Here is a 14512-nt window from a genome sequence, read left to right as displayed (position 1 = left end):
CGAGCCCCCAAATGTAGCACTGCCCACTAGAGGACTACTGAGATTTACACTTTCTTGATTCCCCTGGGTACCTTTAGCAACAGACAGCAGATAACAGCGTTGAAAAGTTCTTGGCTCGGTCAATAATCAATCCAGGGGATGTTGGTTTTATTGTGGTTTCATTGAGTACTTGTATAGGAGAAGGGATGAGTGGGATACTCAAACTACTAACTATTCACAGTCTGAGGGACAGATTACTGTAGAATGCGGCAAGGCCGGAGCCTCCTCTCCGGTCAGGTCTGTGTTTTATTAATAGAGATAAGAGTGATGTCATGTGACCTCCCAGAATCCCCCTCATCTCTCCGGTCAGCTCTGTGTTTTATTAATAGAGATAAGAGTGATGTCATGTGACCTCCCAGAATCCTCCTCACCTCTCCGGTCAGCTCTGTGTTTTATTAATAGAGATAAGAGTGATGTCATGTGACCTCCCAGAATCCTCCTCACCTCTCTGGTCAGGTCTGTGTTTTATTAATAGAGATTAGAGTGATGTCATGTGACCTCCCAGAATCCTCCTCATCTCTCCGGTCAGCTCTGTGTTTTATTAATAGAGATAAGAGTGATGTCATGTGACCTCCCAGAATCCTCCTCACCTCTCCGGTCAGGTCTGTGTTTTATTAATAGAGATAGGAGTGATGTCATGTGACCTCCCAGAATCCTCCTCACCTCTCCGGTCAGGTCTGTGTTTTATTAATAGAGATAAGAGTGATGTCATGTGACCTCCCAGAATCCTTCTCACCTCTCCGGTCAGGTCTGTGTTTTATTAATAGAGATAAGAGTGATGTCATGTGACCTCCCAGAATCCTCCTCACCTCTCCGGTCAGGTCTGTGTTTTATTAATAGAGATAAGAGTGATGTCATGTGACCTCCCAGAATCCTCCTCACCTCTCCGGTCAGCAGGTAGATGATCTCCAGGGCGAGGCTCAGGATCCTCTCGGTCAGTTGATTCTTTTCCATCAGGCAGGTAATCTGGAAAATGAGAAACATTGTCATCATTCAGAACGATCGAGGACAGGAATATCTCTGGCAGGAAAAGTATTTCAACTACCCACAATGCACCTTCCACACATTTTATTTTTCCGGCTCTCGGGTGGGGAGAAGAATGGAAAGCAATGGAGCTGCTGGTGAGGCTTTGCACTCCTGCCAGACAACACAGCCAGGTCAGGGACCTCACCTCCCTTCAGAACAGATAAGGAGTACACCTCAGTCACCAATTCCCTGACCTGTGATTGGCCAGTGATGGAGCAGCAGCTGGAGGCACACTTCCTGTGTTAGACCGATGCGATGGGTAAAGCAATAGAACCCAGAGGGATTATAGCACGTCCTGAGGGGAATACTGGAAGCTAATATGAGGACACATTCAGGTGCTTACACTTGCTGTATTTATATATATAAAAAAAAAATACAAGAAATAAATATAGAAAAACAGAGAACTGGAATAAAAGGTGTTTTTATATCTGACTTCTGTCAGTAAAGCATTTCTATGTCTGCTCTATACATCAACAATGAAAAGCACTGACATAAAATGTGAATTTCTCACCTTCAGCTCCCTCTCTCCACCAGTAAAAATCAATCCTCATTATCACTTCCGGGTTTACCCTTCATTCAATTATCATTTCCTGCTCAGCCGCGGCCATTTTGTCGGAGCCCAACAATGCAAGCATACACTTTCCTCAATTCTTCTCTATCCCCATTTTTTTTTTTTTATAATATAACGTTAGACATAGCTTTTCGTTTGTTTTTCTTTTTACAGTTTTATTTTTAAAATAAAGATTTAATTAAAAAAGGACTGGAAAAAATAAAAAAGGCAGCCATTTTGTTGTAGACCAAGAGTTGCTTGCTCTAGTTTCCTTTCATATTTATACTGGACAGTGAAAAGCTATCAGGTATGAAATGGTTTCCTTTTAATATATATATATATCTATTATTTTAATATATATATATATATCTAATATATAATATATATAATTTAATATATAATCTAATAATATATAATTTAATATATATATTATTATCTATTATCTTTATTATATATATATCTTTTAATAGTTTTTTCTCATCTAACTGTTACCTGGTACTCCTGTAATTCTCATAATTTTCTTAATTTTCCTAACTGTTGTTACATGTACCAAGCAATGAGTCAGAAGTAACAAATAATCGTAAATGTTATTGTTGAAATTGTTAACTTAAAATTCCAATAAAAATTACTTAAAAAAAAAAAAAAATAAAACAAAATGTTTTTTTTTTTTTTTTTTTTTTCTCTGTAGGATTGCAGCAGTAGTGACCATGGTCGCCATTTTCTTGTAGACCAATGGTTGCTGAGTCTCAAGTTTTCCTTTTTTTTTTTTTCTTTGTCTTCATATTTATGCTACACAGTAAAAAAGCTATTATTATGAAACAAAATTTTTCTGTTTTTTTTGCTTCTCTTTGTGGTTGCAGCAGTAGTGACCATGGTCGCCATTTTCTTGTAGACCAATGGTTGCTGAGCCTCAAGTTTTCCTTTTTTTTTTCTTTGTCTTCATATTTATACTAGAAAGTGAAAAGCTATTATTATGAAACAAAATGTTTCTGTTTTTTTTTTTTTTTTTTTTGCTTCTCTGTGGGTTTGCAGTTGTAGGGACCATGGTCGCCATTTTCTTGTAGACCTATGGTTGCTTAGTCTCCAGTTTTTTTTCTCTGTCTTCATATTTATGCTACATAGTGAAAAAGCTATTATTATTAAAGAAAATGTTTCTGTTTTTTTTTTTTTTTTTGCTTCTCTGTGGGGTTACAGCAGTAGTGACCATGGTCGCCATTTTCTTGTAGACCAAAGGTTGCTGAGTCTCCAGTTTTTTCTTTATGTCTTTATATTTATACTACACAGTGAAAAAGCTATTATTATAAAACAAAATGTTTCTGTTTTTTTTTTTTTTTTTTGCTGATCGGTGTGGTGGATGCAGCAGTGACCATGGTCGCCATTTTCATGTAGACCATCAGTTGCTGAGTCTCAAATTTTCCTTTTTTTTTTTTATTCTTTGTCTTCATATTTATGCCAGACAGTGAAAAGCTATCAGTTATAAAACAAAATGTTTTTTTTTTTTTTTTTGCTTCTCTGTGGGGTTACAGCAGTAGTGACCATGGTCACCATTTTCTTGTAGACTTGCTGAGTCTCCAGTTTTTTTTCTTCTGTCTTCATATTTATGCTACACAGTGAAAAAGCTATTATTATGAAACAAAATGTTTCTGTTTTTTTTTTTTTTTTTTTTTTGCTGGTCGGTGTGGTGGATGCAGCAGTGACCATGGTGGCCATTTTGTTGTGGACCATTCCCATGAATACCATTCCAGGTTCCCCAGTTCCCTGCCTAGGAGCTGTTTCCTGCTGTAAAGAATGTGTTCAGGTTCTGTTGTTAAAACTGAAAAAAAAAAAAAAAAAAATCACCTGCAAGAATCTACCTCTGTAATGTATATTTTATATATTATTGTATTGCATTGTAGTTTTAGTTTTTTATTATAATCTTATATTTGATTTTTTTTTTTTTTAAATATAATTTTAGGAAGTCTGGTAATGCGTTGGCTGTATGCTTAGCCGGCATTTTTTTTTTTTAAGTTACTTTCAGCAAAGTTTTTCCCCTGAGCGCTGAAATCGATGCTGGTCATGTGGTGACGGGAGCCTGGAAAGGTTTTTCTGTGCCGTCGGGCAGCCTATTGCGCAGTGGTTGGATAAATTGTGAAGACGCCCTTCGAAAAGTGCGCTCTTTGTGTGCCACCCGCACCTTGGCTTGGTGAAGTCATATGGAGAAGTGAAGGACACTTGGAAACCTTCATGTTGTAATAACCATTTTCTGTCTATCAGGGATCCTCAAACTACGGCCCTCCAGCTGCTGCGGAACTACACGTCCCATGAGGCATTGTAAAACTCTGACATGACTAGGCATGATGGGAATTGTAGTTCCTGAACAACTGGAGGGCCATAGTTTGAAGACCCCTGGTCTATGGCGTCATCTCAAGCCAACGCGTTTTAAATCTGCTCTGGCCAGCTTGCTCCGGGCTCTCCTTGGCCTCCTCTCTTTTGTACTGACCATCATATCGGCACATTGCTGGAAGAAGATTCAGTTCTGCCAATTAATGTTTGAGAGAGGTGATCATAGTGTGGTTCAATGTCCTATTTTATTTATTTGTGTTTTGTTATTAGGCTGAAATTACTCGCCGTGAAAAATGGTTATTCTGAAATCTTCTCCCGATGAGTCATCGTCCAAGGAAGATTCTACACCTAAGGATCCGCAGAGAGGAGAGGAAGAGAAGAGCAAGACGGAGAGGATATTACACCTCACCCTGAAGATCATCTACCTGCTGACCGGAGAGGTGAGGAGGATTCTGGGAGGTCACATGACATCACTCTTATCTCTATTATTAAAACACAGCTGACCGGAGGGGTGAGGAGGATTCTGGGAGGTCACATGACATCGCTCTTATCTCTATTAATAAAACATAGACCTGACCGGAGAGGTGAGGAGGATTCTGGGAGGTCACATGACATCACTCGTATCTCTATTAATAAAACACAGACCTGACCGGAAAGGTCAGGGGGATTTTTTTTTGGGGGGGGGGTCACATGACATCACTTATATCTCTAATGGCAAAGTGAGGCACCGGCCTTGCCGCATTCTACAGTAAGCTGCCCCTCAGACTGTGAATATGAATAGTTAGTAGTTGGAGTATCCCACTCATCCCTTATCCTATACAAGTTCTCAATAAAACCACAAAAAAAACCAACATTCCCTGGATTGAATATTGACCGAGCCAAGAACTTTTAACGCTGTTTTCTGCTGTCCGTTGCTAAGGGTAACCCAGGGGAATCCAGAAAGTGTAATTCTCAGCAGTGCTACATTTGGGGGCTCGTCCAGGATCCTCTTTGCCACTCCAGCCCTGAGAAAACCCCCCTATGAGCCAATTACAACACAGACTCGACCAGAGAGGTGAGGAGGATTCTGGGAGGTCACATGACATCACTCTTATCTCTATTAATAAAACAGAGCTGACCGGAGAGGTGAGGAGGATTCTGGGAGGTCACATGACATCACTCTTATCTCTATTAATAAAACACAGACCTGACCGGAGAGGTGAGGAGGATTCTGGGAGGCCACATTGACATGAATGTTTGAATGGATTTTACAGAGCACTATGGGAAGGTGACCGACATCTCATACCTTGGTATATCTGTTTAGGATTATGGACCTTTAAAGAAGGAGACTAAAGACATTGTAGTGCTCAGTAGTTGCACCCCTGTGTCGGGAGGATGGAGCAGGAGCCTTAGCCCTATCATGGGGTTCCAACCTCCTTCCATGACACCTGAGAACAGCAACAAGAAGATTCTAGAAGTCACCCAGAAGATCATTGAGCTGCTGACAGGAGAGGTGAGCGGTGCCGGGAATTCTGGGACATTATCCAGTAACAGACAAGGGATGTGTCTGGATGATGACTGTATCATTGTGTGTGTCAGGTTCCTATAAGATGTCAGGATGTCACTGTCTATTTCTCCATGGAGGAGTGGGAGTATATAGAAGGACACAAGGATCTCTACAAGGACGTCATGATGGAGAATCAGCCGCCCCTCACATCACCGGGTAAGAGGAGACTTTATTGTAAAGGAGAGAGCAGTACGGAGGATCCACCTAGATCCCCCATCATCTGATAAAGACATAGAAACAATGTATTCAGTCAGTGTGTGTGTTTCCTACAGATGGATCCAGTAATGGGAACCCACCAGAGAGATGTCCCCGTCCTCTGTATTCCCGGGATTCCACACAGGAAGATCACACCATCCATCACCATCATCAGCTAGATGGATCCAGTAATGGGAACCCACCAGAGAGATGTCCCCGTCCTCTATATTCCCGGGATTCCACACAGGAAGATCAAGATTATCAGGTAAATGGAACTGAGGACCTTAGTAAACACAAGTTAGGTTGTTTTTAGCTTCAGACACTGCAGTTGACGAAAGTGCTGATAGTGCTTATCATATTTAGGGTGAAGACCTGATTGTTGTTAAAGTAGAAGCTGAAGAAGACGATTCGTATATGACAGGTGACGATCCCTGTAAGGAGGAGGAGATCCCTCCAGAGATCAGCACAGGTGAGTAATAAACAGTAAATCCAGAGAAGAGTCCCAGATTCTCCTTGTTCAGTCACTACAACAATCTCTTCTTCTCCCCCCTCCTCTGTCAGTAGACAGTAATGGGGGAACAGTATGTACCCAGTGGAGGGGTGAAGAGCCATCAGCTTCTATTGGACCCTGGCTCTTCTCTTCGGAGTCTTCTGCATCCCTCTTAGGGGCTGTGTACTCTTCGAGTTCCAAACTGAAATCACAATTGACTCTTGATGCCAATAATTTTTGTTCTGAGCAGTCTCTTTGGTAACTGTTAGGATCTTACCTCTGGAGATGTAGCAAATACCACCAAAAGAAAGCTCTATTTGTGGGGAAAAAAAGGACATCAATTTTATTTGGGTACAGCATTGCATGATCGCCCAATTGTCCGTTAAAGTAACGCAGTGCCGAATTGCAAAAAATGGCCTGGTAATTAAGGGGAAAAATCTTCCAGTCAAATAGTGGTTAAAGTGAAAGTCTGGGTGTGACGAACGCTCATTTGCTAGGACGTTCTTCACGGGTTACTGGAGGAGTGTGGAGGCCAGCCTCCTGCCCACGGACTACGGCCCTGGCTTGTAGGGGAGCGCGGCTCTGGTTGGGGGTGTATGCTGGGGGACCCTTGGAGTACTGTTACTTTGAATTCAAGTCCCTGTCACCCCAAGCGACACAGACTTTGGGCCTAAGCTGCATATTTCAACAAAGGACTTCACACCATGAGAGACTAAACAGATGCTAATGACATAAGACTCAGCTTTGGTATACTGGGGGGCAGGGCCGGTGCTACCACTAGGCAAACTAGGCGGCCGCCTAGGGCGCACTACCACCTAGGGCGCAGTCATGGCCAGTGAGACATTCCTCTCCTGTCACCTCCTCATCCCCGGTGGATGTCACCTCTAGAGAGGGGGGCACTTTGTATATGAAGGGGTGGGTAGGGTTAAAGGGGGGCAGTGTGTATATGAAGGGGGGTATAGGGTTAAAGAGGGGCAGTGTGTACAGGAAGGGGTTGTAGCAGAGTGTAGTGTTAAAAGGGGGGCATTATGTACAGGAAAGGGGGCAATGTGTACAGTTATTTTTGGGGGGGGGGGGGTGTGCAAGTAGCTCCTCTTGCCTAGGGTGCAAAATAGTCTAGCACCGTCCCTGCTGTAGGGATGTGTATTGACAGTTATAATAAGGTGTGTTGAAAATGGAGACAGGCAGTCTGAGAGCCTATGTCTTCTGCTTTCATCTGTTTAGAGGTTAAGTGTGTTCACACTTCTAGGAAAGTGTATTCGGCTATGTTTGGGCTTGGCGTTTGTGGAGTCAATTATGATAATGCTAATCCTGTCTGAGCCTGCAATGTCATGCACCTGTGTCTGTCCAGATGGCCAGGTATGTTAATTATGTTCTGTATACAATACATTTGCATGATGTAATCAAGCTCCTAAAACTGGATATATATTGGAAGTGAGTTGGTGAATAAAGTGTCATTTGTTTTACCCTTCATCGAGCTTCGGCTGATGTTTGGGGGGAATTGAGGGGCCAGGTCACTGCATCACGGGAGAGTCTGGAGACCTAAGACAGAAATACTTGGTCCAAGTATTGGGGATCTGTTACACTGGGCAAAACCTAACTAATGCTAAACCTGCCCTGTGCCACATTCTAAACCTAATCTATCTAACCCTGTAAAGCAAAAATCACTGTACTTACCTATTCTACACCACGATCCGGTCAGGTCTCCAGCGACGGAAGATCTGTGCAGGAGAGGACCGACAACGGCTGTGAAATGAATGGGAAGTGATGTCACCCATAGACTTACTATGGGGCTTCCGTTGTTGGCTGCCTCTTCTGCACTTGCCTCTACGCTGAAGCCGCCGCTGACAGTTGATGCTGGGACCGGAGCGGCTGCAAAATGGGTAAGTACAGCGATTTTTGCTTTAAAGGGTTAGATAGATTAGGCAGAGAGCAGGTATAGCGAAGACTCAAGCCCTGTACACACGCAACGAATTTCCGCCGACCGGTTGTCCGTCTTTTGTCCAGAGTGGTGTCTGTTGGTTGGAATGTGCTCTAGACTGCACACAAATTTTCCCGCACGACAGAATTCTACCTGAGAAGTGATGTCATGTGTTGGATTGCTTTCTTTGTGTTCTTTCATCTCTGAGCATGCCTAGTCTTGCTCATAAGATTTTTCCCCATCGAAATCTGTACTAATGAGACGAAAATCTGACGTGTTTTGACGGTCGACAAAAATGATATAGCCTGCACACCAGGATTTTTTCGGCCGAAAAGTCGGAGTCGTTTGTCGGAAGCACCATACTAACAAGCCGAAAATCGGCAGATCGGTCGTCGGACTAAATTTCCCGGCCGAATTTCTACTCGTGTGTACGGGGCTTTATACTGGCAAAGATGAAAGGACAAGGGTCAGTGGAAGCAAAGGTGGGTAGATAGCATCACCAGAAAGAGTCTTGGTATACCCAAGTTCATGATATTGCAAATATACAGTTGGGTTATACTGCTGCTAGTGTCCTTGGAGGATGGACATCTTTCTTTCAGCTCTTCTGAGAAAAGTCCAACTAATTTTGGCTGGTCATGGTTACTCAGTATCCCACTGGTTCAGGTTTGGTTTTCTCTTTCATGTAGAGCAGGGTTTCTCAACCAGGGTTCCTCCTGAGGTTGCTAGGGGTTCCTTGAGCAATGGGCAATTTCTGCCTCTCAGATAAGTTTCCAATGACACCATTGTTCCTTTTAGCTCTCTGTAAGGGGGGTAATTCTTCCCAATGGTGACAAGAGTAAGGAGCATTCTTCCCACTGACTGTCACACCAATGTATCATGAGTTGTAGATTTTTTATTTTTAGCAGGAGTTCCCTGAGACCAGAAATTTATTTTAAGGGTTCCTCTGTGTTGAAAAGGTTGAGAAAGGCTGATGTAGAGCCTTGTCTATATTTCTATTGCATATGTTCCTGGAAAACAAGGCTCATCAATGGTGGGTGCTGTAGCGATTACCAGCTGGATCCTGGAGACATCAAGAAAGTGTACATATTCGAAAAAAACCTGGAGAAACCACCTGGAGGGGAGGGATTCCCCAGAGAAATGGGGGAAAAGGGATGTTTTTGGATGCTTTGTATTTGAAAAAATGTGAAGCAAAAGATATATATAAAAATGTCCAACTTTATTACATGATTAATACAAAATATATATATATAATAATGGTAATACAAAAAGACAAACAACCAGTTTCACAAACCGGCGTAAACCGTGCAATATAAAGGTACATATAATAAAAGACCTTCAATGCATCAAAACTTATGGACGTACAAACAATGGATACCACACATTGTTAGAAACAGATAAACATGACGAAATGTTGGATCACCAACCAGCCCCAACGCGTTTCGACTTTAAATGGTCTTCTTCAGGGGGTATTTATTGGTCCACTCCCCATTCCCCACTGGATGTGGGGAGGTATGCAGTTGACAGGTGAAAAAGAGTCTGCATCTGTATTGAGGGACCTGCTGATTTTTTTCTTACTAGGTCTTGACCAAGAAATATAATGTATAATCATATATTTTAGGTCCGCCCCGGTCTCTTTTTTAGCCCCTGTCCTTGTGGTTCCCAGAAGAGGGCCTCCGCCCTGATATGCTACCGGGCTTCCTTGGATTATAAACAATAAAAAATTTACAGCACTCCACTGATAGCTTTTTTGGCTATACATGTGGTTGAACCACACATAAATATGCTTGTCAAAAGAATTGTGGACCAAAATACCCCCTGAAGAAGACTATTTAAAGTCGAAACGCGTTGGGGTTTGTTGGTGATCCAACACTTCGTCATCTTTATCTGTTTCTAACAATGTGTGGTATCCATTGTTTGTACATCCATAAGTTTTGATGCATTGAAGATCTTTTATTATATGTACCTTTATATTGTATGGTTTACACCGGTTTGTGAAACTGGTTGTTTGTCTTTTTGTATTACAATTATTATATATATTTTTTTTTTTTTTTGGTCAAGGAACCCTTGGTAACCTCTGGAGGAACCACAGGCTTCCGTTGAACCCTGGTCGAGAAACCCTGATCTAGTAGGTGACTCCACCTGATTTAGTTTCATATTCAGCCATTGGTCCCAGGTCTTCTCCTTCACGGCCTGGCAGTGGTGGTTCTTTTTTGGACCATCCTTTTAATGGGGCTGCTTTTGAATGTCCCAGCTGTATCTGAATTCCTATGACCGGTCCTTTCTACACCCTCAACTGTAGTTATCTGCAAGCAGCCTGAAGTGGCTGAGGCCTGCTGGGTTCCTCCCACGCCTCTGCTCTCTACATAGGCCCGGAGTTCAGCTTTAATGGTGCATATAATGTCAAATTAGAGTGTTGGCACTCAAAAAATGTTCTCATCATCTGCCTACTTTGATACTTATTGGTTCCTTCATGGGAACTATAGGACAAAACAGTTGGAACACAGGGAATTAACGGGAATGGCGCAGGTAGGGATACAGCTAAGTTACAATGTAATCATACATATGAATGCACTGTGGGGCATGTAGGATTATACAAAAAGTTCCATCGGTCCAAAGATATCCGTGGTAACTTCTTAACCACTTCATGCAAAATCACATACCTGCACGTCATTTTGAGGAAACGGTTGTACCGGGGTGATGCCTGCAGCTAGAGGCATCATCCGGGTACCACTTTTTTTAGAGTGGAGGGTCGGCTTTCTTGTGAGAACAACAGATGCGGCTAATCAGCCGCTCGCCCGTTATCACAAGCAGTGGGAGGGGACATCCCCCCCCACCGCTCAACACTGCTCCACCAGGGTCTCCCATCCCACCGGGAGACCCGAGCCACCAGCCGGCAGTGTCATCATATAACTGGTGGGGTGGTGCTCAGGTAACAATATGTAAGAAAAAAATAAAATTAATAATTTTTTTTTTTATTTATTTTTTTTTCTAAAACACTGTGACCATAGCAATATAATGATGCCATAGTAGCATTGTACTACTCTGGGGAAGTGATCAGGATTTTTTTTTTCTTTACACATTATGATTGCTTATAACAGTAAATTTCATTGGTATAAGCAACCATTTTTACTAATGAAGCTAGTTCATTTAGTGTCTTTTGTTGGGATTAGCTGTTATTGGTCAAAGCTAATCATGTAGTACAGATGGGCTGTGATTGGCCTGTCTGTACCATGTGATCACTGTGACCAATCACAGCTAGCAACACATTTGTATACAATGGATGGCATGAAAGGAAGCCACCCATTGTTTACAATTCCCATGTGATGTGCTGTGATTGGTCACATTGATCACATGACACTGGTAGTGGGCTGGGGCAGTGATCAGTCATCAGCTGTGTCTGGTGGACACAGCCGTTGACAGATCGCACCACTGCGTGGCCCCGTGAGAGGCACGTTTTGGGAGGACATCTTATTCCTATGCATCTTGTGAGTTGCCACTTGTTATTTTATATATATGCTGTGAGTAGTGGAACGGGTGATCGTTGGTTTTTGAAGAACATATTACCTGGTACTCTTTCACCTCTTTTTCCTTTCCTACCAGATGGACAACACAACTGGAACCTGAAGGAGAAGCCTCCAGTTGTCTCTCCAGGAGGTGAAACAGAAGATGACGTGGACCTCACCTCCAACTCTTCTCAAGAATGTTCCAATACCACAGATGCCCATCCCATACCTCACAGCACGGATCCACCATGTGATCCTTCCACGAATGGTCGGTGTTTTCCCAATCACTCCACGACCACTGAACTTTGTCCTCCCCCTGTAGCAGATGGAGATCTCCAATGTTCAGAGTGCGGTCAATGTTTCTCTCTGCCAAACGATCTTCTTTGTCACCAGACGACCCGAGCTTGTTGGGAACGCTTTGAGTCTAAATCAGGTCTAATTGGCCACCAAAAGGCTTTTGGGAGGTGGAAACTGTATTCGTGTTCTCAGTGCGGGAAAACTTTTTCCTACAAACACAACCTAGTCAGCCATCAGTCAATCCACACAGGAGACAAGCCGTACTCATGCTCTGCGTGCGGGAGATGTTTTCTGAAGAAGTCAAACCTTGACGCTCATCAAAGAACTCACTCGGGAGAGAAGCCATTTCCGTGTACCCAGTGCGGGAAAAGTTTTGCGCAAAAGTCCACCCTTGTGAGGCACAAAAGGACACACACTGGTTCCCACCCGTATTCCTGCTCTGAGTGCGGTAAAACGTTTGCACAGAAGTCAGGTCTGGTTCGCCACCAGGCCACTCACACAGGCGCCTACCCCTACACCTGTTCAGAGTGTGGGAAAGGTTTTACAGCCAAGTCGGTTCTCCTCACCCATCAGAGGGTCCACACGGGGGAAAAGCCTTTTCTGTGTTCTCGCTGTGGCAAGCGATTTAGATATAAAGAAAGTGCTGATCGGCACCGGCTGTTGCGTTGCGAGGTTGATCACCCCTCAGGCAGCGGGTGAAAACAAGGGGATTATTGGTAAATGAATATGATATGTGGACCACTTGAGGAAACCCACTTGCACAGTTTGGAGAACGGGAACAGTCTTGATTCTTTTTATTGCCGTGAAGTAAAAATGTGGTCTGGAAAAGGAATTAACCTAAGACCTGTGCTGGACAGTAGGCACCGTAAAGTTCTGGGGTCAGTGACTTAGTATTAGGGATATCAAAGGGTACCAATGCAGCTAGGCCCCTGCAACTCTCTAGATATACTCAAAAGCCCCCTAATTCATCTCATTGATTATAGTGTGTCTAAAACCAAAAATCTGGGGAGAAGGATGAGAACATCTGTTGTTGTAATGGGGGGACATATCCGAACATGCACATAGCTGGTCGCATAGTGACTGGCTCCCATTACGGATCTTGAATCACTCCTTCATAGCAGCACTGTACCTTTCCTACATGCTCTTACATATACTTTCCCCCCTACCTGCTGGCAACGTTACATCTCGTTGGGATGACTAAGAAAAACAATAGAGAGGACTCCATGGCAGCTAAGCATAAGGCCAAGATGGCACTGAACCGCACCCACTGCGGATCTTGAATCACTCCTTCACTGCAGCACTGTACCTTTCCTACATGATCCTACAGATACTAATCCCCTTACCTCCTGGCCACGTTAGATCTTGTTGGGATGACTAATAAAAACAATAGAGAGGACTCCATGGCAGATGAGCGTATGGCCCAAGATGGCGCTGAACAGCCATCACTGTGGATCTTGAGTCTCTCCTTTTACGGCAGCACTGTACCTTTCCTACATGCTCCTACAGGTACTTCTCCCCTTACCAGCCGGAGACATTACATCTCCTTGGGACGACTAAGAAAAACAATAGAGATGACTCCATGGCTGATGAGTGTACAGTCCAAGATGGCTTTGAACGGCACCCACTGCGGATTTTGAATCACTCCTTCGAGGCAGCACTGTTCCTTTCCTACATGCTCCTACAGGTACTTCTCCCCTTACCTGCCATCAACGTTACATCTCATTGGGATGACTAAGAAAAACAAGAGAGGACTCCATGGCAGATGGGCATATGGCTCAAGATGGCGCTGAACAGCCCCCACTGTGGATCTTGAGTCACTCCTTTATGGCAGCACTGTAACTTTCCTGCATGCTCCTACAGGTACTTCTCCCCTTACCTGCCAGCGACGTTACATTTCGTTGGGATGACTAAGAAAAACAATAGAGAGGACTCCATGGCCGATGAGCGTACAGTCCAAGATGGCGCTGAACGGCACCCACTGCGGATCTTAAATAACTCCTTCACGGCAGCACTGTACCTTTCCTACATGCTCCTACAGATACTTCTCCCCTTACCTCCTGGCGAACGTTAGATCTTGTTGGGATGACTAATAAAACAATAGCGAGGACTCCATGGCAGATGAGCATAAGGCCAAAGGTGGCGGTGGACAGCCCCCACTGCGAATCTTGAGTCACAACTTTACGGCAGCACTGTACCATTCCTGTATGCTCCTACAGGTACTTCTCTCCTTATCTGCCAGTGATGTTACATCTCATTGGGATGACTAAGAAAAACAATAGAGAGGACTCCATGGCAGATGAGCGTAAGGCCCAAGATGGCACTGGCTCTGATGTAACCTTTAGCAAGGAAGCCACAGCTAAACTGGCACACTTTGCAAAAGAAGGAGTGGCCAAAGATGCAAGTATAAGGCCTCTTGCACCCTCAGACCGTAATGACCATATTAATGGGGGGCATCTCATTGTTGAGATTGTAAGCTCTAATGGGCAGGGCCCTCCTAACCCTCTTGTCTTGAATTGTATTGTAACTGTACTGTATCCCTTAATTTTGTAAAGCGCAAACTGTTGGTTTAAAATAAATTCTTTTTTAATATTTAAATAATTGTGCTCACTTTTAAAGCAGAGCA

At 43.5% G+C, this 14512-nt stretch overlaps 2 protein-coding genes across 3 annotated transcripts in view; one reads left to right on the top strand and one right to left on the bottom strand.

Annotated features, from left to right (window-relative positions):
- Positions 1-14512, bottom strand: part of LOC309564383 (uncharacterized protein) — a 110038-nt gene that overhangs the window by 31954 nt on the left and 63572 nt on the right. Inside the window, exons 2-4 of the mRNA XM_082269010.1 lie at positions 6268-6370; positions 2808-2891; positions 922-1005 (exon numbers count right to left, since the gene is read on the bottom strand). Of these exons, the coding sequence (XP_082125136.1) occupies positions 922-1005; positions 2808-2891; positions 6268-6370 (271 nt within the window). The remainder of the gene's footprint in view (positions 1-921; positions 1006-2807; positions 2892-6267; positions 6371-14512) is intronic.
- LOC309562691 (uncharacterized protein) lies at positions 4227-13012 on the top strand. 2 transcript variants are annotated; one of them, XM_082266974.1, is made up of 6 exons: positions 4227-4377; positions 5241-5429; positions 5516-5639; positions 5858-5943; positions 6042-6147; positions 11690-13012. In XM_082266974.1, exons 1-6 carry the CDS (start codon positions 4231-4233, stop codon positions 12586-12588), a joined length of 1551 nt encoding a protein of 516 aa, XP_082123100.1. In that variant the 5' UTR covers positions 4227-4230; the 3' UTR covers positions 12589-13012. The 2 variants fall into 2 exon arrangements, with proteins under 2 accessions (XP_082123100.1, XP_082123099.1); XM_082266973.1 differs by having other exon boundaries at positions 5756-5943.

Source organism: Pelophylax lessonae (assembly GCF_965119305.1).
Source record: "Pelophylax lessonae genome assembly, chromosome: 9".
NCBI lineage: Eukaryota > Metazoa > Chordata > Amphibia > Anura > Ranidae > Pelophylax > Pelophylax lessonae.
This window is presented reverse-complemented; position numbering and strand designations above follow the sequence as displayed.

Coding starts and splice junctions, on each gene's coding strand:
- LOC309562691 (XM_082266973.1), top strand. CDS start 4,231: ATGGTTATTCTGAAATCTTCTCCCGATGAGTCATCGTCCAAGGAAGAT. Junction 5,430..5,515: donor TTGAGCTGCTGACAGGAGAG/GTGAGCGGTGCC, acceptor TGTGTGTGTCAG/GTTCCTATAAGATGTCAGGA. Junction 6,148..11,689: donor CCCTCCAGAGATCAGCACAG/GTGAGTAATAAA, acceptor CTTTCCTACCAG/ATGGACAACACAACTGGAAC.